The following is a 26,673-nucleotide window of genomic DNA, read 5'->3' on the forward strand; positions in this document are numbered from 1 at the left end:
CCCCCTTCCCACTGGTCCCAAGCTATTGCAATTCCCAGAATCCACCAGGAAGGTAACCTGTGAGAGGAACGTGGCTCACAAATGGGATAGGCAGGCATGGAGAGGGAAATCACAGGCTTCAGAAGTCAAGGGTGGGCTTTGGGAGACTGGTCCTTGGATCATGTGACAAAGCGATGGTCACCATGCCTCTGGGCAGTAAAAGCTACCTGTGACATCTTACAATAAGCTAAGAAGTTCACTTTGGGGAAGCCTATGATAGTATTTGTAGCACACCAGGTCCTAACTCTATTGGGGGTGGGGGAAAGGGTATCGTGATGACAGGGCACACGGGAAAACACCAGTCCAATCTGTTAGACAACCCAAATATTACCTTACAGACTACCAGAACCTGGAGCCTGGCCACCCTGCTCCTGGACTCAGAAGATACTCAGCCCTCTAGCATGACTGCTTGAAAGTCATCGACCAAGTCTGTTTCAGCAGGCCAGATCTATTGGACCCGACGCTAACAGCACCAGGTTGGGAGCTACACACAGGATCAGCCTCTTGGAAAATGGCCAGTCATGAGTCTCCCTAGACAAGGTAATTGAAGCCAAGGCCCTTGCACTGGGCACCTCAGCACAAAAGGCTGAACTGATAGCTCTCACCAGAGCCTTAGTGCTGGCTCAGGGAAAGAAGGTTAATGCCTACACCAAATCCAAATATGTCTTCATGGTGTCCATGCCCATGGAGCAAAATGGAAAGAGAGAGGGCTCTTAACCTCAGGGGACAAGGATGTTAAACATGCCAAAGAGATTTTACAATTGCTAGAGGCAATGAACCCGCTGAATCAAATTGTCATAATACATTACCGAGGACACTGCTGGGACAGTCCCCAAATGAGTCAGGGAAACCAAACAGTTGATAAAACACCAAGACAAGTGGCCGGATGGCCAGAACTCCTGGGGGCTCTGATACCTTGCTTGGACTTGTCAAAATTTAAATCCCATATACAGAATGAGATGAGGAACAGGCCTGTGAATGGGGATTCTCTAACCCTGGCCCTATTCTATATGGAAGATCAATGCTCATGGGACGATCTTACTGCTCGAAGCTCTAGTGTATCCCATTTTCAAACACCTACATGAAGGGACCCATTATGGAAAGGATTTTAACAGAAGTTATGAGGCCATATTTGAAGGGTCCTCATTTGCAAAAGACCATTCAGAGTACCACCCAAGTCAGATATGCACTGAAAACAATCTTAAGACAGAGTATGCTCAGCTGAAAAGGAAGTATAGTATAAAGGGTTATGCTCATTTGAAGACTGGCAAGTAGACTTTTACATGAATGCTTACAACCAGAGGGAATTTAAAATTTTTATTAGTTTTTGTGGACACTTTTTCTGGATGGGTAGAAGCATAACCCATTAAAATGGAGAAGGTGACTGAGGTAGCAAAATTTTTACATAAAAAATGATCCCTAGGTTTGGATTTCCTCATAGTATTCAAAGCAACAATGGGACATTGTTCACTTCAGAGATCTCCCAGAATATGGGACAGGCACTACATATTCAATGGAAATTACATGCATCTTGGAGGCCTCAATCTGTTGGAAAGACTGAGAAGATGAACCACACAATAAAGAAGACCCTGGGGAAAATGTTCCAGGAAATGCATTTGCGATGGGACCAAGCATTCCCCGTTGCCTTGCTCCAAATTAGGATAGCACCAACAAGTGGGCTTAAATGAAGCCCTTTGTAATAGTTTATGGGAGACTCTTACAATTGTCTGTTTTATGGATGCCCCCTTTATATTTGGAGCAAGAGTAAAAAATTAGGCAATACGTGGACTTTTAGGGTAAATGCTAACCATTTTGCACAAGTTTGCTCATTGCAGGTCCAACTATCAGTCTGATGAGTCCTTACACCTCGTCTGGCCAAGAACCAAGTCTTACTAAAAGACCTGGAAGACTCAAGGGCTTGAATATCACTTAGCTTAGCAATGGACTGGTTCCTGTGACATCCTTTTGACAAAACTGTCTTCCCTAAGTCTCATGGGACTCAAGCCTTGGAGCCATCCCACAGAGATAAAACAGGCTCCGCTGAAGGTGACTCAGACTCTGCTGCTGTGGCTGATGCTGAAAGGGAAAGCTAGACCTGCGCCCCAGAAGGAGATTAAAATTTTCTTTTTTGGAAAATGACAGTGGCCTGCAATGCATAGTGACGGTGGATTTTACTTTATTTCATTTTATATTAATTTACACAATAAGCAATGTATGTGTTTGCAAGTCTAAGGACTTTTAGCTGCCTGATACAGAGTTAGATTATGGTCATTTCCATCATTAAAAGGAGAAGGACTGAAAGAGAGTTAGGCTAAAATGGTTATTTGTAAATGAGTGTAGAAGGTGTATTGAAAGTTGTAAAAGTATATAGAAGGTTGTGAAAGTTTTGACTTGAAAAGAAAGAAACCTCAGTTGTTGGTTACAGTTATTCTATGCTTGCTTTCTTATCTACTGGGGACTTGAACTATTTGACCTTTGCTATTTTTTGTTCACTGGGAATCCTCTGTCTCTCTCATTTAGGGCTTCACGCCATGGTGCCATTTGGTTTGCTGTACCAGCTCAGGTGAGAAATGTCTCTGCCGTGGGACTGGCTGGCATACCAGTTGGTGAGAGAATGTCTCTGCCATGGCCGCCTTTGTGCCAGTTGGACCACTAAAAGTACTTTGGTGCCAGCTGGCACACTGGCTGGGGAGAGAGAATGTCTCTGCTGTTTGGGGCTTTGGACCACTTAGACCTAGTAAAGATTGTTTGGGACACTGGTTGTAGTACCAGTTGGTGTGAGATAAGATTCCCAGTTTCTTCTTTAGCTGTTTTGAAAGGAAATTGAGGATGAAGAATTAGAACTTCAAATTAAGTTGGAAAGAAATCATACAGCTTTAGTAATAGAAGGCATAATGCACGGAGATGCAATTTTGGTACACATTGGCAGGACAAGGATTTTCCTTTTTGCTTTGTATTTTTCTCCCTACCTGGTCCCTCCAGAATTTGGCATTCTTAATGAGTGAGTGATGGCATAAAGTTTCTTTGCATAAAAGCAATAAGACCAGTTTCTAGCCCTGGTTGGAGCGACTCAGTAGTTTGAGTGCCGGCCTGGGAACCAAAAGTTCGCTGGATAGATTTCTAGAAGGGGCACATGCCTGGGTTGCAGGACAGGGCCCCAGTGCGGGGCACATGAGACTCAACCAACATTAATGTTTCTCTCCCTCTCTTTCTTCCTTCTTTTCCCTCTGTCTAAAAATAAGTAAATAAAATCCTTTAAAAAAGAAAAAAAATAAAACCAATAAGACCAGTTTCCAAAGGTGGTTTTAATAACCAAGATGTTGACTGGAATGTCATGCACAAAGGAGGCATGCCTGGAGCCTGCCTGGTTGTTACCAGAAAGCTTTGGGGAACCAAGATTGACTTTTGAACCTAAGAAAAGACCACTGGGGAAATGGCCTGGTGCCTCATTTGGTCGTGTGGTTCATGACAGTCTTTCCAGGTAAGGAATAAAGGTTGCTTTTCTGAGGATGGCAAGGAAGGAGTCTTAAGACACATTGGGAACCTCCAGGACTTGAGGAGCATAAGCACTGCAGGCGAAGCCAGACGGCAGGTGTGTGGCTTAGCTTCTGTGCTCTGCAGGGCTTGATTAAAGCTCAATCTAATGGTTCCTTGTGTAAATTCTAGCAAAGCATGTTTAAAGAGCCCAGGTGATTAATTTCTATTCTTGTTGTGTTTATGTAAATAATAAAACTATTAAAAACCTACAATGTCTTTGATGACAATAGGGTGATATTAAGAAGAAAACTCATGTTTCAAAGAAAACCACAATGCTTAGTTGTGGATATTGGATTCTAGTGTGCTGTCTTCACAGTTCTGTTTTCATTTGGAAGCTGCTCTAGTTTCTGCATACAGATGTTACCTCAGCTCCTGATGACATCACCTGAGACGTTCAATGTACAGGAAAGAAGAATCTGTCAAATGGTCACTGTTTAATATCATTCTCGCAAAGGCCTTAAAACTGGACGTCTTCACAAAAGACCATCTTGCAGTTGCTGCGATTGGTTTATGGTTCATTGTGTGAATTATCCTTACTATTCTTCCTTCTATTTTCATAGAGTGTATGTTTATGACCTCATTGCCTGGGTGCTTGTTTACATAGTATAGACCTCACTTAAGAAGCCCATCTGCATCACTGCCTCCTGAAATGAAACTCAGAGCTTTGGTTGGACTGAAGGAGTTTGTTAAGTATGGGGTGGTCTAAACATTTTATATAAAACTGCTTTCCTGTCCTGTCCTAATGGTTTGGACTGAAAAGGCTCACAATTCTTCAGAGAGGGAAATCTTAGAATATTTACATAAAAATAATTTAAATTATTTTTAATATAATTATATATAAATATATATTATTAATAATATTAATATATATTAATATATTTAAATATAGTAGACGAAATGGTTTCAGACAGGTGCTATATGCCTTGCACAGCTTCCTCCAAGGAGGTCACTCCTTTCTTAATGTGGGACACTGTAAGGTTTGTCCCAACCTTTTTTTGTGGTTCTGACTATGCTTTCTAACCTTGTTGCCAAATTTGTCACTTCCAGAACACAAGGATGCCAACCTGTGCAGCAATGCTGTTCTTTGGGCATCATGCACATGTTTCCCAGGGACAGCCAACTGATCTGGACTTTGCAAGGTCCTCCTCCCTCACGTGAAGGCTTTCCTTCATTCCCAACTACCCTTTTGTTTTTGTTCTCTGGACCTGGGGATAGGTAGGACTATGTTCTTGATCCACGGGAAGTAGCTGCAGAAGAAAGAGATCTTTACACACTTTCTTTTGTAACATTAGGAAGTTTCAGAAATGTTAAAGGGAAAAATTGATAGAGATATCTGATCAGATTGCTGGGGAGGAGAAGGAATGGGCCATAGGAGGTGATTGACTGAGGCAAGGGTAAACAAGCTGGTGGGGTGCATGATAGATCTCCCTACCCAGGGCAGAGATGCTGCAGCCTGCTGAGTATGATTGATGGAGCAAAAACCCTCTTAGTTCCTCTTGGAGACATGATAAGGGTAGGTTCAGATCTGAGAGTCTAGGATGGGATTGGCTGGGAAGCTGGACACTTCCAGAATGCATGGAATTATGGGCTGGAAGATTAAAAGGGAGAAGGGCAGAGACTCGCTTTCTTTCTCTTCCTCGGGGGCTCCAAATGGATGATGGTGCAGCTTCTGCCTGCCATTCCCAAAGGATAGATTTTAAATGGGAAAAGCAACTCCAGGCACAGCCTAGGATTGTCAGGCCTTGCAGAGGGTGGTGGGGTTATTCTTTTTTGGGTGTTTGAGAGGGGATGAGACAGAAGCCTGCCATTCTTCCAAAATCTGTAGCACTTGAAGATAACACTCCTTTCCTTGCTTACCAAATATTTGCCCACAGAGTTTGCCTATAGGCAGTGGGAAGCAGGACCCCACTTTCTTTGCTTGTTTCTATTTCACACTTATGCATTTAATGCCCAATGTAATATATATCTGTATTCACTCTTTGACGCTAGTACAGATGATTAAGGGAAATACCTGATCTTTGGGGAAGGCTAGCTCAAAAATTTACTGACACATGCATGCACATATTTTATATATACATATATAAATTTTCTGTAGAGGGAAAATTTTCAGGGTTTACAAAAGAATATGTGATTGGTAGTAAGAGACAGAATGTTTATGAAGAAATTGGGTTCTTTTTTCTTAACATTTGAACTTCTTCCCAGTTTAAATACACAGTTTTAAGACAGCACATTTTTAGAGTTAAAGAAGGGGTCTTGAACCTCCTAAGCTTGCTTGCTCTGTTTTTCGAATATTGGAATAAAAAAGTGTTACAAAAAGATTATGTGTGTATTTATTTTTGGGAAAATTCTGACTCATCAATGGGAGAGCAATGACTTCAGCACTTACTTAATACTCAGTGCTGAAGGGAGGAGTTTAAGAAATTTATTACTTGTGTGTGTGTTTTTTAACCACAATATTTTTATTATATTGAAATAATAAATTTAATGACTGAAACTCCAAGAGAAAAAAAGTACAAGACTATTCAAAATAACCCTAGTTAAAATAATTTGGTAAAGACTACACATATAAAAGAACACAGACTGTAACAAGTATAAGATGTGTTTCATGTAAATCTCATGGTGGATACAAAGCAAAAACCTGTAGCAGACACAAAACAGAAAAAGACAAAAGAATCAAAGCTACCACTCTAGAAAATAATCAAATCACACAAGAAAATAGCAAGAGAGGAAGGAAGGAAGAAAGGAAGTACATAATAGCTGCAACATCATTGACAAGTCCTTCCCTACCAACAATTACTTTAAAAGTAAAAGGATAAAATTCTCCAATCAAAAGAAATAGAGAGACTAAATGGTTAAAAATTGAAAATAACCAGCAGTAAAGCCCCAAGATCTGACTACATGCTGCCTACAAGAGACTCACTTCAGCTTTAAGGACACACATAAGCTAAAGGAAAGGGATGGGGAAAATAGTCAATGCAAACAGAAGCCAAAAGAGAGCAGGATTATATCAGACAATGGACCTGAGCCTGTGACCATCAGTGCCAGGGCCTGGGAGCAGGAGGAGGGGGAGCGGGCACAGAAGGAAGGGGAACGGAAATGGGGGACATGGAAACGGGGTGGGTCCTCCCGAAGCAGCAGCAGACTCGAGGGAGAAATCGCTGGTTCTAGGCTCCAGCCCTGGCTCTGTTTCCAGGCGCTGTGTGAGCGTGGATTTGGATGCTGGGAGGAAAAGAGAAGGAGGCCAGGGTGGAGCAGAGGTTTCAGCCTGGTGACTAGCATGGCGAAGGCCGAGATGAGAGGAGGCAGGAGCGGAGTTGGACTTGGGCTGAGGAATACGCCGGCCCTCCTCCTGGGCAGCACCTGGAGATCAGAGGCCTCCTGGGAACTTGCTACCACCCTGCCCCACGGAACTTCAGAGTCCACTGAGATCAGCACCCGAGCTGTGCCCGGGCGAGGACCATGTTGCACGTGGCACCTGGTTGGGGGAGGCTCCCTGCCTGGGCCTCAGGCTGCCATCTGTCAAATCAGAGGGGGTGTGGTCTCAACACTGGAGTGTTCCTGAAAGAGCCCTTCTAGGCCTACTGACCCCACCACCTCATCCTGCCTCCTCCGTCCTCCTTACATAGTTTCCTGGCCCAGGTCCTCGTGCAGCCACAGGCTCACCTGGGTGGGAATCTGCTGGCTGCCTTGCAGCCCCACTTGGGGCTCTCATGCCAACTCAGCAAGCCTCCCATTTCCATGTCTGTCCATATATCAGACAAGAGTTTCAAGTTATTTTTAAGTTCTGGGGGAGCCCTAGGACCCAGGGTCAAAGCGTTTCAGCACCGTGGTGGAGAGGAGCCCTGTAGGAAAGTGCCATTGGAACCAGGAAGTAGAGGAATGGGGGAGACTGAGCTGTGGGAAGCAGGTAAGGAGGGTGACACTGGCGAGCAGGGTGGGCAGGAGCCAGGGCACTGACCCCGGGGTCCTCCAACCAAGAAGAACCAGAAGGCAGAGACCCTGTCTTCCGAGGAGAGACCAGTGCACGCACTGCAGCCTGCCCCAGGCCCTCGCTGCAGAAGGGAGCCCGAGCCCTGCCGGCAGGTGTCCTGACCTGGCTGCAGGAAGTTTGTCTCTCCCTCCCCGTGTAACTCAGGACTCCTCTCTGTGCCTCAGCTCCCCCTACAGGAGGCTAAAGCCTCTGCCCCCCACAGCTGCTATTAGCAATAACATCCACAGAGGCAGCCACAGTAGCAGCAGAGCAGGTTATGGAGCACTTGCTAGGAGTTAGACTCTGTCCTAAATGTCTAGCACGGATTCTCTCTTTAACCCTCCTACTGTCCAGGAGGCAGGCTCTCACTCGCTCACTACGGACAGGGAGACAGATGCAGAGAGAGCCCTGAAGCGACTTGCCCAATGTGGTGGTGCTGGGACTAGAAGCTGTTTTTTGACTCCCTTCTGAGCTTATAGCAGGAGGCCAGGCAAGTTTCTGCTTTGAGGTGGGTGTGAAGCGCACATCCTCCCTCCTGATGCCTTAAGAGTATCAGCCTCTGTTCCCTGTGGCTCTCTGAGCTCTCCCTCCCAGGGGCTGTGGGGACCACAGGGGTTTCTGGGAATGTATTTGGCTAGATGTACGTTCCTGAAAGGCTCCCCTTTGCCTTAGCGCCAGCCTTGCCTGGGCCTGGATCACCCTCGAACAGTTGCCAGTCACTGCCCAGAGGCAGGGTGAAAGGCGGTTCAGTGGGGATGGGGGCGGGGCAGCAGATGGACAGCACGCAGAGGGCGCTTTGTCTACTCACCTGACTCCAAGGCCGCCTCATTCCCCACCCGGGCACACAGCTGGCTCAGGCCCATCTGCTCCCAGGTCTGCAGGGCCAGGTCCCAGGCCTGCTGCTCCCCGTACTGAGCCACCAGGAGGGAGGCCACCTCCTCGCTATCCGCACTCTCAGGATGAGTGGTGGTCGCCCCAGGAGAGCGCTGGTCAGGCAGCCGCTGCTGGAACTCCCTCAGCTGCTCCTCTGTCATTAACTGCAAGTTCCGGGCCAGCTGCTGCTGGACGCTATCAGCCCGGAGCTGGTCTGAGGAATGGGTCTCAGTCTCACATTGGATGGCCTTGGGGATATTCACTGTGGAGGGGGTATAGTGAGGGACATCAGACAGGCCGAGAATAGCCGTCATCCTTGGCTCCTACTATCTCCCAATGCAAGATTCTCACATGGGTCATTATCTACACCTGGTAATCTGCTGCTCAACATTCAGAACCCATTTTTGTTAGCCCCAGGGCACCTGCTAATGGATGGTATTGGGAGAAGGAAGGTGAGGGGGAGAATGAGGGAAAAGGGAGTAGAGGGGGCAGGGGACACTGAGGAGGAGTCAGGTTACTGAGCTGCTGAGTCTGGGCTGGGGCCGGTCCGGGAGTGCAGGGGAGGGATGGGGGAGGGGATGTTCAGGACACTCACTGTTCTGTGCTCCTCAGTCCTCCCTCTCCTGCCCCGGAGTCCTGGAAGCAGCCTGGTGCAGCGATGCTGACAGGAGGTGGGATGGGGGAAGGGCGAGCACAGGGTGGGCTTTCAGAGCCCAAGGTTGGGCTCAGAGCTGCACACTCAGGTCTCTTTAGACTCCTCCTGGGCCTGGACTCCAACCAGGAAGAGCGCTCTAAGAGAAGCAGAGCAGGAAGAAAGGTCTTTCCATGGAAACCCCACAAGGGTGTGGCTAGGCTAGGGGAGGGGCCATCAGATACTGTCAAAAGTACAGTCCAAAAGTACTGTCCTGTTTGTCAGAATGGAGGCACCTCTGGGCGCTTGGTGAAGAAGCCAATGGAAGATACAGCTGTAGCAACTCTGACTGGACCGGGGAAGCCTCGGTCCTCTGGGAGGAAACAGGATCCCAGGAGCCCCTTCACAAGGGCTGGCTCAGGCGGCAAGAACACAGAGCCAGCGGGCGGGCAGTTCAGTCCAGGAGGCAGGCAGCTTAGCACAGGCTTCTCTCTGCAGGGCCGTTGGCGTGAGAGGCCACTCGAGCGGATAGAAACGGCTGCTGGCCTTCCTGAAGGACACACTCAGGTCTCTAAGCTCATGACCCTATTTCCCCACCTGGTCAGCTAGCCCAAAGCGAGCAGAGCACTGGACAGTCGCACATCCTACTTAATGACAACACCTTCCTTAAGCTAGTTTTTATTTAATCAAAGAGGAGTCGTAGATCACGTGCACTTAAAAAGAAATTGTGTTAGTTTCTGTTATTTCTACAATTGGTAGGAGCACTCATTTGTTTTAAGCCAATGAAATAGGGCCCTTTTACAATCTAAACATGAATTTACGAATATACGTTGGCACTGCTTTCTGGTGGCAGAGTATACCTTATGTGTAGTATACACACCTAGACACATCAAAACAGACATCACAAGGATACAAAATGCGAAAGCGAAATTATGGATCAAATATGTTTTCTGGCAGATGGGCTTAGTTAAGGTTTTGTTCTAGTGGTCCAAGTGTTTCATGCTGTCGGAATTTCTTTAAAGCCTTTTTTAAAACCGAAGAAGCCGTTCTATTGTCTCTGACGGGTTTGAAACCCTCTGCGTGCAGTTTCTCCTGAAGACTCCGTTACCAACACAGAGAAAGGAAACGGAAAGCAAGTGGGCACAGCAGACAGTCCAGTGTCCCCCAGAGGCCTGAGTGTGAAAAGGGGCAGGTTTCACAGGGCGAGGAGAGGAAACCCGAGGATAAAAGGGTGCAAGCCCTTGTGGAAACAAAGAATATGGGGGAGGAAAAGAAACGGGGCAGACGGAGGGCAGCCAGTGCAGGAGGCAGAAGGTGAGGAATCTGCTGAGGATCTTCAGTTAACCTGGCCTTGGTTCCCAGGCCAAAGGTAAGAGGAAGTGTTCTCTCCCTTCTTGTTTCGGTTCCACAAGCGCTGGTTTCCCTTTCTCATTTATCAAGGCATCTCCCCAATTTACAGTAAGTTTTTCCTAAGGCATAATCGTCTCTTGTTTTCATTTAGTGCTCTCAAACTACCTGTTGAGAAACAAGCATTCCTACTGTTTCTGGGAGGTACGTTATTTTTCTGCTGTAATTGAATGTGAAATAGACAAGCTTCGAGGTTTCCAAGAAACCACATCTTGGCCAAGAGAGCTTGAAATCTTGTGATTTTTGTCCTGTAAAGAAGCCAAATACAAGTCTCTGAACTGGGATTTTGGTCACGCAATCAGCCAAAGTCCCCCGTGCTGCCGCCACGTGGTGGCTGACGGGCGGGGCAAGTTCCGAGCCCGGGTTTCTCATTTCGTACCCTCCTTATGGGCAGTGACCTCTCCCCAAGTGCCCATGAAGTGTGAATGTCCTCAGAGGCACCCCTCCTTCTGAAAGTGTCTTTTTGGGGGCCTGACACGTGGATGTCTTTACAAACGTTATGGGCAAAGTGAGGTTTCAACCTGGAGGGTCCCCTTTCCTGGGTACCGAATGTAGGGAAGCAAAGCCCTTCCCGATGAGACCGTTTTTAAGGCCAAACTCAACCGAGGGATACCCCTCCAGGGATCAAACCCAAATCCTACGGAGGGGCACTCTCAGTCCAATTGTTGGACCAAAGTCACCAGAGCAGGGTCCCCTACCAGAACTGAATAAAGTCTCCAAAACCTCAACCACCGCACGGGAAGTCTTGGATCTGCGAGGACTTACCCGAGACCCGCAGTCACCAGCAGGAGGACAAACCGAGCATGAGGGGCTCGTGTAGGCGACAGATGCATTTTAATAAAAATATTTCATTCTTTATATTTAGAGATGGGGAAGGGGAAGGGAAAGGGAAAGAGAGGGAGAGAAACATCCATTGGTCGCCTTTCACATGTGTCCCAACCGGGAACCAAGCCACAGCCCAGGCATGTGTCCTACTAGGAATGTGAGCGGTGATCTTTCACTTTGCAGGACGACACTCCAACCAACGGAGCCACACTGGTGAGGGCCAGGTGCACTGGTTCTGAGACGGGGACAGGAGAGCAGGTCATTGCTTCAGAGCTCCGTGTTAGGTGTGAGCCAGGGGCCTTTGGCACCGAGTCAACACCAATGGAAACCCCCCATTGGGGGCGCAGTGACGAAGGCGTCTTTGAGGGTCAAATATCTCAACAGTGAAACCGCGCAGCTGCAGAAGGACTGGACTGTGCGGCAGCTCAGGAGCGCCACCGCTCTGTGAAGATGCAGCACAGCTGTGGGGCAGCATGGTGGCGAGGCAGCCCCCGCGAGGTGGCCATAAGGGGCTCGACAGCTCTGCTGGGCGCCGCTCCGGTTCGGTCCACTTGCTGTGCTCTGTGTGCCCTGGGCTGGCACGATGTCTTTGCAGTTTCAGCTCCAGCCAGGGACACACAGTCTCGAGTCTCCTTAGGACAGGGGGGTGAGTCCTCTGAGCCAGGAGGAGCTGACTTACAAAAAGTGAAGCTCCCACTCCAGTCCTAGATCGGTCCATTCTCATGCAAAAAGAGGATTCACTATCACCACAGGATTTTTTGTCCCAACAGCACTGTGCTGAGTGTTTGAAAGGGAGCTCTGTAATTGGTCAGTGAGGATGGTAGTGAAGGAGGGGGCGAGGAGCATACCGTGCACTGCTCTGATTGGACAGGGGAGGTGTCCCTGCTGCTGGCAGAAACTGGATTGTAGGGACTCCTAGTGAGGGCTGGCTCAGGGGGCAGGAGCCCAGGGAGGGAGGCAGCGTGTGTGGGAGGCTGGCTCCTCACTGCTGGCTTCTCCCTGAAGTGGGTTTGTGTGAGAGGACCCTGTTGCGTAACGGCTGCTCGGCTCTGCCGTACAATTTGAGTCCAGTTGTCCACCAGGAGTCCTTCTTGGTAGGTTTCTCCTTTCTTGGGAGGCAGGGGAGGCTGGAATGAGCCCACTGGCAGGTGACTGTAATAATTAATTTTGAGGGGGAATTGTAAACTGAGGCGTGCGAAACTGCTGCCCAGTCAGAGGCCGGAGGGTTTGTGGGAGTTGTCAGCTTTATATCCAAATACTCCGTGGGGTGTGGCATTGTCTGTGGAGCCTGAGCAATAAAGCTCTTTTCTCAGCATATTCACCCAAGGGCATTTTCACTTGCCTCTTTTAGAAAGAGAGGAGGCAGTGAGACAGAGAGACATGGTTTGGAGAGAAGAATCGATGGTTGCTGGTGTACATGCCATGGCTGGGGATACGCCAGGACTGGGGATTCTATGCCTGGACTGGGGGTTGCACGTGCACGCACCCAGACCTGGGATGAACCCGCACCCCAGGTATGTGCCCTGACTGGGAATCGAACCCCCCCACCTTCGGTTACTAGATGACGCTCCACCCACTGAGCCCCAGAGGACAGGGCCCTGAGCTCTCTTCTGTACTTCCAAGGTCGGAAGCTGCCCAGACAGGGAGGACAGAGGACCTTGTGCTTCTGAGGAGAGAAAGGGTCCCTACCCTGGGCAGAGTGTGACTTCCCAAAAGTAGGCCTGTGGTCTAAAGAAGGGGAGGAGTCTCTGGGACCAAGGGCTATGGAGGGCGTGGCCATTAACAGTGGGCTGGGGCCCGCCTGCAGGTCTGAGCGTCCTTCCCGCTGGCTCTCCTCTGCCTTGGATTGACCTGTGACTATGACTGCGTCCGGGAATGCCTCTGCCCCAGGCTTTTCTCCTAAGAGAGGCCTTCCCAATAGCCTGTCCTTGCCTTCCCATCGGAACTTAGTGGCTTCCCGTGCTGCCCCTCTGTGTTGTCCCACAAGTCAGTCCACTGTTCTCAGTCTAACACCTCCCACATATTTCTCAGTCGGTGCCCCCAGCATTCTGGCTTATAGCTTCACGACATGCAGGGTCCGCCGGGCCGTGATAACAGGGTCCCCGGGAGGCCGTGCTCTGCCAGTGCCTGATTAAGACGGAATCTGGGTCTTCGGGAAGGAAGGGTCACTAGAACAAATGACAATCACAGGCTGGACACAGAGCATGGCTGGAAGAGGGGAGAGATTTGAGAGATCCTGGAAAGGCATTCAGTTCACGAAGTTCCTGCTTTATTCCTACAGGGATCGAGGGCTGTGGGGTTGTTTTGGACCCCTGTTTGCAAATACCAGAAAAGATACCAGAATGAGCTTAGGCAAAAAAGGCGACAATGAAAAGGCAGCAGAATGTCCACGCACTCAAGGGCACAGATGAACGCGGCTTTGGCGACGCCGGGGACGCAGGGACCGGAAGACGGGCGTTCTCGCTGCCCACGGTCTCCGTCCTTCACCGCCGCTTCCCTTCCCCACCGGCGGGCTCCGTGCCCGGCCCCTCCAGGCCGGCTCTCTCTGTCCTTCCCAGGACGTGGCCCGCTCACCTCTCCGCGGTTGGGGAAAAGGGCCCGTTGTGTAAACATGGCTGTTGCTGTGCCATTCGGCCTGTGGGGGCGTGGGGGGCCGTCCTGAAAAAGGGGGGAGGGCAGGCGGGCCGCTCAGGAGGCGCCCACCGCGCGCCGTCCTGGCCGCGCACCGCGCGCGCACGCACCGCCTGACCGCACGCAGGCGTCACCCTCGCCGCCCTCAGAGCCAGGCTTCCCTCAGGCGCGGCGTTTCCAAGATGCCGGGGCCTAACCCAGCCTGCTCCCGTCGTGCAGGACAGCAAACAGTTAAAGCCTCTGCTGAAGGGACCGGGTCCCCAGACACTGAGCTCCTGCGGGCAGAGGTGAGGGAGCGGCTCCTCCGAAGGGAGTGGACGGGCCCAGTGTCAGGGGACCTGGGGGTGGGTGATTGGGGGCAGGCGGACCTGGGTCCCCCCGCTGTGGGATAGGGGCGTCTGGTCCCAACACTAATGTCATCTTTGTCGGGCGCTGGTGTAAGACATTGGCACAGATGCCTCCAAGGGTGCAGCGTACAGAACCTGGAAACAGCCACTGGCTGCGTCCCACCCGTAGGAGGCCGTCACAGCTTGTCTGAGAGTGAGAAACAGTGACCTAGTTCAGAGCTCCCTGCTGGGCCCGCAGGGAGCAGGGCCGCACCAGCCCCAGAGGCCTCTGCGGTGGACGTGCCTCTCCCTGTTCTCCAGGCCGGGGAGCCCGGTTTCTCCCCGAGGCCTGGGCGCGGCAGGAGGCTGACTCTGGAGCCAGCTGCCAGGGGGTGGGCTCCAAGTCCACCCCTTGGTTTCTGTGAGAGTTCAGGGACATCGCTTACCGCCTTTCTGCCTCCATTTATTTGCAGCAGGAGGATGATAGTAGTATCTGTCGTCACGGTGCTTGTGATGGTTAATTTTATGTCAGCTGGACTGGGCCACAGTGCTCGGATAGTGGGTCAGACTTTACTCTGGATGTTTCTGTGAGGGTGTTTTTAGATGCCATGAGCATTTAAATGTGTAACATTGGGCTTAGTAGAGCGTGGCCGGCCTCCTGTAATCACCTGATGGCCGGAACAGGAGGAAAGCCCGACCCCCCTGAGCCGCCGGGAGCCCTGCCGGCAGACGGCTGTGCCAGCGCCGCCCTGGGTCTCGTCCACCAGCCCACCCGCCGATGGTGGGCCTGCCAGCCCCCGTGGTCGTGTGAGCCAACGCCTTACACTCCATCTCCCTCTGTGCATACGCACATCCTATGGGATCTGTTTCTGTGGAGAACAAGACTATCCAGACTTGTCATTAGGGTTAAGTAACTCATACATGTAAGACTTAGAGAACAGGACAGGGATGGGTGGCCGCACTGGCAGACTGTGACTTCAGTGTTCGTGCCTGTCCGGTTTCAGCCTCACAGGTGCCTGTGTTCTCTCGCCGCCTGAACACATCGTGAGGCTACTGGTAATGTCCTCGTACCCTCAGCAATTGTTGAGGGCAATTTGGACTGTCCCAAAAGTCGGGAATTTCATTTTGTTCCTTCTTCTTCTTCTTCTTCCTCTTCTTTTTCCCCGCCTCCTCTTATCATATTTTATTTGTTTATTTTTAGAGACAGAAGGAAAAAAGAAAGAGAGGGAGACAAACATCAACATGGTTGCCTCTGAAGCCGCCCCGTCCCCACTGGGGACCTGGCCGACAACCCAGGAATGTGCTCTGACTGAGAGTTGAACCAGTGACCCTTTGGTTTGCAGGCTGGCATTCAATTCCCTGAGCCACTCCCTCCAGGGCTAAAAGTGTGGCCCGTCTCAGTTCACCAAAAATGAACTGGGACCGGGCCGGGGCAGGTCTGTTCGGCACAGCTTGGAAGGTGGTCTTGACTTTGTGCAGGACAGTCTCAAGACAGGAGCTCAGGTGGTTCTGAGAACATGTTTAGTAAAGCTTGGGACAGAGAATCAAGGGAGGGCCCATGACGGAAGAAGCAGGACACAGTAACAGAAGTGAGCCTGGGCTGGGCCGCCTGGACTCAGGGAAGGCAGTCCCAGCAGCAGCGTGGAGCCGAGGCGGGGCTGCTTTTGCTCCCTGAAAAGTTAGGCGAGAGGAGGACCCTGGGAACTTAGGAGAGAGAAAGTAAAATTACATGCCTGAGAAAAGCAGGGTGCGGGACGGAGGGAGGGGTGAAGTTTGCACACTAGGTCTTTTGTCCGGAGGGTTTGTGTCTGTTTTCTGCAGGAGGAAATTTTAGGGGAGGTCTTAATCAGAATGTTCTTGAGCTTCCAGGTGTGTCCTCTAATAGGCTGATGCATCAAGGTGAGGGGTAGTGGGGTTCGGGATCATTCGCTGGTCAGCTTCTCCTCGATCTTGTATTTGTCTGGCGCTGATGGGATTTCTTGTTTTTTGGTTCCTGTGACCTCATTCTTTTGGACTTGTCTGACACTAGTGGCACAAGCTGGGTCTCTGTCATCTATGTCCCTGACTTGGGTGATTGAAGCTACCCGCAGTCTGGTTGAGGAGGAGAGGTGTGAACCATCCGCTTCGCAGGGTCTGGTGTGGGAGGAGAGGGACTTTTGACCCCTCATCTGGCTTTAGTTGCTCAGCTGTTCACCTACCTCCTTTGTCTCTGTCTCCCTCAATCCACTGTGAAGGAATTCTCGCTTCTTACCGACCTGGCGTACTTAGAGGTGACGTGGCAGGAGGGGGAGGCTGACCCCAGACACTTCGCCGGCTGTGACCCTCTGACCTGTGGCCCCAACAACCGTCACGGCCCGAGCAGGGAGTTAAAACCTGGAGGACAGTGCCTGGGACAGGCCCTGAGCTACCAGGCCTCACCATTAGCTTCCTGAGGAGAGGGCGGAGCTCCCTGTGTGAGGATTGGACCTTGAGAATGAAATAAATGAGATCCTATAAATGGGCTCTGTCCCGTGCAACGCGATGCCCAGTGTAAGGCAACAGGAGTAAAGAGGCTTCTCCTGAGAATATTCGTCCTGTTCCTCACGGACTTACAGGGGGCCCTGGCCATTTGGTGCAGAAATAAATTCTATGGCATACTGGCATATTGTTTCTCTCTTAATAACACTGAGAACATTAAATTCAGAATACATTCAACAGAAACTGTCCTCACGGGCAGCTGGCCTGGATTACATTCAAATAGCAAGTTCACTGTGCCCCCTTTTTGTCCTTGGAGGAGGTGCGCCAGAGTCTTAGGGTGAGAGTGCTGATGGTATTTCCCTTTCTGCACAGGCCTATCCTACCTGGGACCAGAAAGCAGCCCCAGCTTCTTGAATCTTAGGGAAAGAACATCCTTTTCAAAGTACAGGTGTCCCGCCAAATTCCACTTTCATAGGGGACATCTCCAAGAGCTCAGATCCAAAGTTCAGGAACTGCCTGAGTCCTAGGAAGGTCCCGACAGAGTCAGCTAAACGTGTTGCACGTGGTAGCATGTGGCCTGGGCAAAAAAGTCAAAGAGTCGACAAGGTGGCGCCTCTGCAGGTGTGTATGAAGCTATCGGGACAGGTGTTGTGTTTTCCCTTTTCTGTGATTGATGCTGATGATGCTGATGATGATGATGCTTTGATGTTTTTGCCCTTCCCCCTTCTGAATTCTCTGTTGTATAGTTGTGGAAGGTTGAGATATGCTGACCACTCCCCTACCCTGTGCGCAGTGAAACCTAAGGATTATACCTACCGCTTATTAAATACTGTCTAGGAGCTGAACACTCATAGGATGTCCTACATGTATCTCATTTAACCTTTATAACAGCCATCAGAGTTGGGGAGGATAAAGAAGAGACACCTTATGTTGTGCGGTGGAGGGTAAGGAAAGCGGGTGAGACCCAAGTAGATGGCAGGAAGAAGAGACTCTGAAGGGGGAGGGTGACAAAGTGGGGAGGGAGGTACAATCAACTTGGGCTGCTGTATATTGGGCAGGCGCAACCTGAGAGGAGCTTTGCTCTCACCGATGGAGAACAACATCAGTGCAAATGATTCAGCACCAACCGATTTAACTCTAAGATGACTGATTAACTGGGCCAAGGGGGTGGCCTGCTAATGGGGGAATTATTACTGAGGTGGGCCTTTGAATTCCACGGACAGTATGGTGGCCAGGAAGGGAATTGAAGGAGGTATTTGGGGAATGTCCTTTTATCATGTACCTCCTCATAAACCCCCACTTAATAAAAAACCCACTGTGTGCAAAGGACTGTCCTAGGCCCTGGCAATAATCTGCTTAGACATGGTTCCTGTCCTCTGAATGCTTACGATCTAGTGGGGAGGGACGAGCAGAAATGCAATAGGGACCATGCCCTGTGCTGAGCGCTCTGATGGGGGGGGACACAGGGTGCTCCGGGAGCACAGGGCAGGGGTGCCTGAGCCAGCTGCCGGGACGGGGCCTCACTGCCCCCAGCGGAAGTCATCGAAGCTAAGACCTAGACGGTACTCCCCCACGGCCTTCTTCTTCACCCTCTCCTGGCTCTAGGAATCCATCTAAATATCAAAAAGCACAAGTCACCATTTGAGCTACTAGAAAATCCAAGCTCAACATTGACAAGTAAAAAATAAATCTGTTTTTGTCCCTCTTTACAAGCCATTTAAACCCTGCAAGGTGTCCATTTCCATGGTCTGTCTCCAGCAGAGGTGGCCGGTTCCATTTCTCCCTGATCCTCCCCACACCTGAACGGCACAGAGGGGGCTCGAAGCCTGGCTGTGGCGGCCACTGACGAGGAACTGGGGTGAGGCTCCTACAAGTTTTGCAGACGTTCTGCCCAGCTGCACATGCACATCCCCTGAGATGCTGTCATCCCAGCTGGGCAGCTGGCCCATGAAAGCCAAAGGAGGCAGCCTGGGCGCCCGCAGCGCGTTCTTGGACACAGACATGTAATGCGCAGCAAAGGCGTCACTGAAGTTACATGACTTCATAATAGAGGCAAGTCAGAAGGCAATCTGTGTAGAGGTGAAGAAGCTGAGACCCAAAAGGGGTGAGGCAGAGTCAGGACTCACAACCGGGTGAAGACCCCTGCCTGTTCTCGCCCATGGCCCCCCTCTCCCTGATATCCTTAATTAGGTAAGGTTCGGTCTCCCTCAGGGCTTGGTAGAGTTTATCTTTGCGGGTTTCGTCCCAGGAGTTGCTGAAGCTGAACAGCATCCTCATCTTGGCTGGATTGGTGCGTTCAGCCCTCACCTTCTGGTACTGCTCGTCACTTAGCATCTGTCCTAATAGCTTGTCTAGGACTGTGTCTACTGATGTTACTCGAGTCACCAGCTGCTCCCGATGCCGGTCCACAAAGTGCAGCTCATCTGGGGCACCTGGGGTTGAATGTGAGGTTGGCAACAAATAAAGAAGAGCTTCCACTACGGAGGCTACTTCCGATTCCCCACCTCTAACTCTTCACTCACCTCTTCTGCCTCCCTGGCTCCTGCCCCTGTGAAAACATAGAGATACCTCCGCCCCTGCATGTCAGCTGCCAGGCCAGCAGTTTGCTGGAGCTGGGTGTGGGGTTGGGTTCATGAAGGAGGCCTTTGGGGCTGTTCTGTGGAAAGTGCCAGGGTCTCCACGGGCAAGAATAAGAAGGATGGGGAAGGACTCTGCTCTGAGGACACTGTACTGTCCAAAGCCTGATCCTTTGTAGAGTCTGCAATGATAGACTCTCTTCCTTCCCCTCCTCTCTCCCCTCCCTTCCCTCCAGGAGCAGATAGCACATCCCAGAGCATCCATGCCTGCTGTGTCTATCAGCTGTTACTCACCTGTCAGGCTTGGAGGTCTGAGGTCTCCTGGAAGAAAACAGACATGAGGGGGCTTCAGTAACACTGGTCGTTATTAGCACAAATGAGAAGTCTTGAAACTGCTACACATGTCTCACTTCTCAGATCCTTGGATTCCTAGAACAAGCTACAGACTAATTCTAATAGAATTTAGAGAAAGGGTTGCAGGTGACTCCATTCTTCCTGCATATGGGGATACTGAGGCCCAGTAGCCATGATAAGAGAGAGAGAGAAAGAGAGAGGAAGGGAATACTTTCTGTCTGAACACTGCAGACATGTTGTAATTCAGTCTTTGCCTGAATGGAACCCTGGTGGAAGGATAACTGAGTCTTGGTAGATAGCTTCTAGTACGAGATTTTATCTTCTGAGTGGAAGTCTAGCACTTTTATTTGTTTAGGCTTCCAGACTCACACTGTTTCTTTTGGATTTTGATGTGAGAATCAGGAATCAAGATGAAGAAAGTCTTAGCACTGGGAGTAATTGGTTAATTTCATGGAAAAAACCCCCACAACAGTATCAATGAATGAAGGGGGTTCCAATTACTGGTGTATGGAGAAGAAAAGGGATTCCAGAGCAACTCCTATGAATACGGCCTGAGAGTGTGGGCCCACCCAAGTTCAGTGTGACCGCACAGTGTTGGGGGTGAGCTCTAGCGCAGGGGAGCTCTGGCTGTGGTTCTGGGAGCCCGGGTGCATATGGATGGAGGGAGAGGGGCGATCCCCGTCCTCCATGCTGACTGGACGGCCTTAGAGTCCATCCTGGCTCATCCTCAGATGGGCACATCTGCTGAGCAAGGTGACTGGGTTGGTAAAGTTTTGAAAAACCAAAATAAAAGAAGAATGATGGAAGGGACTGTAGGTGTTTAACTTGCATAGTAGGAGACTTAAGGGAGGCCACGATCAGTCTTCAAGTGTCTGAAAGGCTTTCCTGTGCAGATGGAGATAGAGCTTCTGTCAGCTGTGAGAGCAGAATTAAGTCTGAGGGTGGGAGAGACTGGTGTGATATGAGAGAAAATAACAATACTGCTATATTTATTAAGGACTGCTGCTTGAGGTAACATATTCAACGCATCAGTAGTTTAATTTTTTCTGCAATAATGCAAGTTAGGTATTATCGTCTTCATTTTATAAATGAGGAACTGGACACTCAAATGAGTTAAGTAGTTTCCCCAAATCACCCAGCAAGTAAGTGCGAGACTGAGACTTAAACCCAGGCCTGATGCTGGGCCAGTTAGTCCACACCTGTGACGGGGCCCGAGCGAGACTCAGGGAAACCCGCTCCCTCTCTCCCCACCGGGAAGCCCTTGTAACGGCTCAGGAGGCACATCCAACTTATTTCCATGGCAAACAAGCGCTGGTTGTCCCTTCAAGGAAAGCTTAGGGGACATTCTTGGGGGAGTCAGTGCTCATTTAAAAGATAGTAAAGTGTCATTCATTTCTGCAAATTTATTATTTAATTCTTGTCTACTGGGGAAAAAGCTTAATGACCCAGGGTAGACTATGTTCTATTGCCAAAACTGTCTTAATTCAAACAATCATACTATCATCCAGCTCTTATTCTTTCAACTTATATCCACTCTATTATGAACAATTGCCAGAAGCTTTATGGGTATCAAACAGTGTTAATACAGTGCAGTGTGGACACATGAAAATGTATTGGAGGGGGATGGAGTTCAGAGTCAGATTAACTTGAGTTCAAATTCTGGTCATGCTGTTGGTTGTGTAACTAGAAAAATTAACCTTGCTGGGCTATTCTCATCAGCAGCTTGTGATAATACAAACTCTCTCTCTCTTTCTCTCATACACACACGCGCGCGCGCGCGCACACACACACACACACACACACACATTCGGTAACTGACTTTCTGAAGTCCCTGCACTTGTCCTGATTTTACCTGATGTCACCAGGGCCTTCCATATCAGGGTTTCATCTTCAATGTGTCTTAGGTAAAGCCTGATACTTGACCTCAAATGGCCAACGTATAACTCAGAGAAGAGCTGGGCTTCCCCGGGGCTCCGATAGCAGAGCATCAGTTCCTGTAGAAGGAGATGTCACGTGAGAAGCCTCCATTCATCCTGCAAGTGAGGTCTCTCCCCACCTGGCACCTTCTTGGGCCTGCTTAGCCCCAGGGAGACCCTTGGATGATCTGTTCTGAAATTAATTGCCACCTGAGGCCATTTTCCTCAATTTCCACACATTCTGACCCAGAAGAAGGAGGACACAGCTGGGTGCCCCATGGATGAGTCAGGGCTCCTCCACGGTGTCGCGCTCACACACCCTGAGCCAGAGTCCTCTCCCTGAACCCTATGCACCCCCTGCATCTTCACCCCAAATCCTCATTTCTCCAGCCCACAGCCTGTCTTCTCAATGGATCCTATGCTTGACCCACTTTCAACCAAGAAAAACTGAAATCCATCCTTTTCTAAGTCACATTCAACACAGACTTTTGCTTCCCATGTGTATTTCAAACACACTCCCTCCCCAGTTTCCAACACACATTCAATGGTATCAACACCCACTGAGTACTCATGTTCTAGATTTGGGCACCATCCTATCCTTCTACCATTCTCTACCATATACTGAGTCCTGTTGGCTCTACCTCCAACACATCCCTGAATCCATCATCTTATCTTCATCCCCACTGCTATCTCCCTAGTCAAACCTCCATCAGCTCCTACCTTCACTATTGTATTAGCTTTCTGCCTTGTGTTTCTGAATTCACTCTCAACTGCTTATCATCCGTTCTTTCCCAGCATCCAGAGGCACCTGGATGAAACTAAATCAGGTCTTGTATTGCAAATAAGACCCTCTAAGACATTGTCATTGCACTTGGAACAAAATCCAAACTCCATGTCAGGGCCACGTGGTCGATAGGCCCTAGGAAACCTGCCTCTTGTGAGACCCCATCTACCTTCTCTTTGCTGCAGTCACTGAGCTCTGTGACACGGACCTGAATTTGACATGTGGACGTGTCAATGGTGCCTGCTCCTCTGTCTCGTTTCTACAGTGCTGTGTCACAAATGTGCGCCTGCCAGGACCCTTCTCGTCACTGAAGTCTGAGCTCAAATGTGGCTCCTCGGGATCTCTGCCAGACGACCCACGTGGCCTAGTATGTTTTTCCCATAGTGATTTATCGTTCTTGGTCACTATTTCTTTTTTTATTTATGTAGGTCTCGTCCCACCAGGATGTCAAATCCCCAAAGGCAGGGTTTGTCTGTCTTGTTTGATGAACTGTCCCAACGGGAGCCAGCCTATAGTTGGCAGTGGGTAAATGTTTGTAGAATGAGTCATGTCTCTCATCCTATGATAACAACTGACAGCAGGAAAATGTAAGGTATTTCTCCTTAGATTCATGTGTCCTTACTGAAAAGATGCATATCATTTCCTCCTAACTACTGTACATCTATTCCACCTGTCATTGTCACTTAAAGGGAGTTCAAAGACTCATCTGACAACAGAAGGGAAAAGGACTGACCCTGCTTCCACTACAGACTGTCCTTCAGTGGACGCCCTGACCCTGAGCAGCATATTCTGGGCCGTGGTGAAAACAGAGATGTCACGGATGAATGTCCAGTGGTCTGACCGTGTCTGCCCTGGTGGAAAGGGGAGACTGAGAGAGGACAAAGCCAGCCCCTGATGTCCAGGCACTGATCTGAGGCTCCCGGCTGGACCTCTGTGTCATTACAAAAGCACCCGTGCTGCCACCTCTGCCCTGATGTCCTCCTGTTGGACATACACCATCTCAGAATGTCCCTTGTAGTCAGGGCGCTGTGCAACCCACATGATGCCACACATCATCTGCCCCAAAGTACTGGTGACAGCTCTTTTTGAAATTATAGCTTGGTGCTGGCTGAGCCTGCCCTCCCTGGAGACAAAGTCACTGAGGTTCCCAACGACAGACCCTCACTGCCTTCTGACAGCTCCAGATCTAGAGCAAACCTCCGTTTCCTTAGATCTTCCCCCAAGTTACCCAACCTAGTCCCCAATCACCAATAGGATCTTTCTGAGACCCTTGTCCTGAGAGGCCCAGGGTTCCCATTGGCGGGTGTTCTCAGGCCGCGATGAGCACTGACCCCAGTGAATTAACTGCAGGTGAGATCCTGGTGGTTTTATTTGGAGATCGTTGAACGCTGTAGCCCTAAGTCCCCCCCATTGTTGTCCCTACCCTCAATGTGACCCTCCCTCCAACTGGCTTTCTTTCCCCCAGTCTTTGAAGCCTTCCCTCGCACCCCAGATCTCACTTGCTGACAGCCCTACCCCAGTTGGGCCTGTCCCCCGAAAGCTCTGAGACCAGCCCCACAGCTATTCCCAAGCATGACCTCTGACCTTAAGAAGGGCAGTGTGGGCAACATTGGGGCCGCTCACCTGAGGGATAATTTCCATCTCCTGTGAACCAGACACAGTGTATCGGGAGCCCATGTAGAGCGGTGTCGTTGGGGGCGGCTTGTGTAGTCGCGCAAACTGGAATGCCTTTTCTTCATCATCTATGGCCTAAGGGGCACACAGAACACAGATCAGGGGAGGAGGGCGTCTGGGTCTGGCTCAGAGACTCTGCCCTGAGGAGTGTGATCTGAGCAAAGTGAAGTGATGCTTCCACGTGTTTCTGTGTGTGGAGGGGTCTATACCCTCCATGGGGTTCTGATCCCTTGGTTATCCGCACCCGCTCCCCCCTGATGGCTACACAGAGAGCCCCACACTTTGCCTCTGCCATGTTCACAGCCAGTTTTGAGCAGGATTAGGAAAGAAGTGAGAGTGGAAGAAAGGGAACAGCTCTGGGTATGGAACCCTCCCGTCCTCTGACCCCTGGAAAGAGGCTGGTGAGCTGTGAGTGATGAGTGATGTGTCCAGAGGTGAGCGAGGGAGCAGTGCACCCGGCCGGGGGAGCTTCGGAAACCAGTCCATGGCCGAGCAGGGCCAGGACGGCTCATCTCCTTCGACCTCCCTGCTGAAGAGGTGGATCCTCGTGTCCCTTTGACCCAAAGGGGTACGTCTGGGGGCAAGTCATGTGTCTGTCAGCCCACCCTGGCCCCGCCTTTCTGGCTTTGGTGCCACCTTGCGAATGGAGCAGTCGTTGGGAATCACGTAGAGGTGGAAGGTGACATCCTTATGATGGAGGTGATGGTAGAGCAACACATTGGAGCTGATGGGAATGGGCAGGACAGCCTGGATAATTCTCAGAAGAACTCCCATGGGGGAGAAGCTGGGGTTCTCCAGGACTGTGTAGTGTGGCTCCACACTGGCTGGCTTCTCCAGGACTATCCCTTCTTCTTTCATGTGGGCCACTTGGAACCAGGATTTGTCCACGTTTTTTCCTGAAAAGAATGGATTTGAGAAACAGGGATTTAATGCCCTCGCTGAGTCAGGCTTGGCTGGGGCAGTGTGGGCCTCAGGTGCAGGCTCAGTGGCCTCCCTGGGGGACCCGCAAAGAGAGCTGGCAGGACTGGGCCTGGGTTTTACTGCAGCTGCTGGCAACGGGTTCGCTAGAGAGGGAGCACCAGGGGAAGCCCCTCAGGCTAAACCTTTACTCAGCCCCTGGTGCTGGATCCGGGGGATGTGTTGACCCATGGTTACCTGTGCTGGATTCTCTAACAATGAGGTCTGCTGAGTGCAGCTTGCAGGCCTGACTCCTGGCAGGCAGAGAACAGTAAGGAAAAACTGCAGTGGGAGATGGAGTGTACATGGGTAGTGTGCACTGTGGAGTGTCTGTCACCCTCCCTTCAGATTCTTCCTTTGGTGGAAGAACCTCCTCCGCCATCACTGTGCGGGTCAGGGCAGACCTCGAGCTTGGCCTTCCCATGGGAACCTGCCGCCCCCATGAGGCGATGACCCAACTGTGTGGCCAGGACTTGACTAAGTGGATGCTCCTAACCGAGACCTTAGGTGTCTGTCCTGTGTTAATTCACTTCAATGGGTCTAGTATTGATTTCTCTCTCCCTCTTCCGCTTTGGATTTTTGGGGTTTTTTTCTTTCTTAAAAATCACATCTCTCGGCAATTGTAGAAATCTTAGTAATTCTCCCTTTGAATATTATATCTTCTCCGTTCTCTCTAAAATATCCTTCTGGAATTCTGATTAGGTTTATGTTAGACCTTCTTACATTATCTTCCATGTAACTTAATCTTTTCTTATTTACACTTTGTCATATTTTTGCCAATTTAGATGGTTTTCCAACTTGATTTATCATCTTTAGTGGTTTACTGCTTTTCCCTCATATTTTAAAGACTATTTTTTTTAAACAAGAATCACACTTATTTACATCCTCTTTCTGATCATTAAATGTCTCAAGTTTTCATGGGACTCACATCTGGTTCCTGAGGTTTCTGTCGGTTCCCTCTTACGATGATTTGTTCACTGTTTATGAGGTTTTGCCTGAGAGGTTAGATATTTTCAGACTCTTATCTTTAGGAGGTCTTTGTAGTGGGTAGGGAGGAATAACCCTTTATGACTACCTCTCCTCATGGGATACCCCTGTTTTGCAGCTTGAGCTTTGAAATGGAGTCTGGCGACACTGTTTCTTCTCCCCGACTGTGGCAGTACCAACGGCTTCCCATTTGTTGAGAGTCCCCGGTACCCCGCGTTTCTTGTTTGTTCATTTAGCCTTACTTTGTGAATAGTCTAATCTTTAGAGAGTCTCTTTGAAAATCTCAACTGAGTATATATGTTTTTTGCTGGGACCCTAGTGATACAATCTCAGTAAATGCTAGTTGTTATTGTTTTGAGGAGACCACTTTCTTTTTAATTTGCAAAAAGTTTTAAACAGTTTATTTTTATTTATTCATTTATTTATGCATTTCTTCATTACCATTTATATTCCTTACACCCTCTTCTACCTCTACCCACCTCTCTCCTCCCCATGAGGAGAGCACTTTCCTCATGGTGAAATTTCAAGTAACTCAGGCAAAAGTAATTACGGTGTTTGGGTATAAAATTTTTCAAAACAAGATACGCCCAGAACACTGTAAAATGAGAGAGAAAACTGTCTCCACTTCCTTAACCCCCCTCAGTCTGTCTCAGGAAGCCACAGGCTCCCCCTCAGGACATTGCCAGCTGAAGCCATTCCAGCCCGTTCTTCCCACTGTCACCTTCCCTC

General features: G+C 49.8%; 2 protein-coding genes across 2 annotated transcripts in view; both read right to left on the minus strand.

The window, feature by feature from the left end:
* NLRP1 (NLR family pyrin domain containing 1) overlaps positions 1 to 9,165 on the minus strand; it is a 96,796-nt gene extending 87,631 nt beyond the window's left edge. Inside the window, exon 1 of the mRNA XM_054575673.1 lies at positions 9,015 to 9,165. Within this exon, the coding sequence (XP_054431648.1) occupies position 9,015 (1 nt within the window). The 5' untranslated portion in view covers positions 9,016 to 9,165. The remainder of the gene's footprint in view (positions 1 to 9,014) is intronic.
* LOC129072259 (NACHT, LRR and PYD domains-containing protein 1-like) overlaps positions 1 to 26,673 on the minus strand; it is an 87,173-nt gene that overhangs the window by 22,374 nt on the left and 38,126 nt on the right. The window contains exons 10-15 of the mRNA XM_054575674.1: positions 24,637 to 24,896; positions 23,950 to 24,075; positions 21,426 to 21,620; positions 19,340 to 19,352; positions 18,823 to 19,128; positions 8,355 to 8,681 (exon numbers count right to left, since the gene is read on the minus strand). Of these exons, the coding sequence (XP_054431649.1) occupies positions 8,355 to 8,681; positions 18,823 to 19,128; positions 19,340 to 19,352; positions 21,426 to 21,620; positions 23,950 to 24,075; positions 24,637 to 24,896 (1,227 nt within the window). The remainder of the gene's footprint in view (positions 1 to 8,354; positions 8,682 to 18,822; positions 19,129 to 19,339; positions 19,353 to 21,425; positions 21,621 to 23,949; positions 24,076 to 24,636; positions 24,897 to 26,673) is intronic.

Source organism: Pteronotus mesoamericanus, unplaced genomic scaffold, assembly GCF_021234165.1.
Source record: "Pteronotus mesoamericanus isolate MK-2021 breed Mesoamerican mustached bat unplaced genomic scaffold, CSHL_Meso_final contig_317, whole genome shotgun sequence".
In the NCBI taxonomy this organism is placed as follows: domain Eukaryota; kingdom Metazoa; phylum Chordata; class Mammalia; order Chiroptera; family Mormoopidae; genus Pteronotus; species Pteronotus mesoamericanus.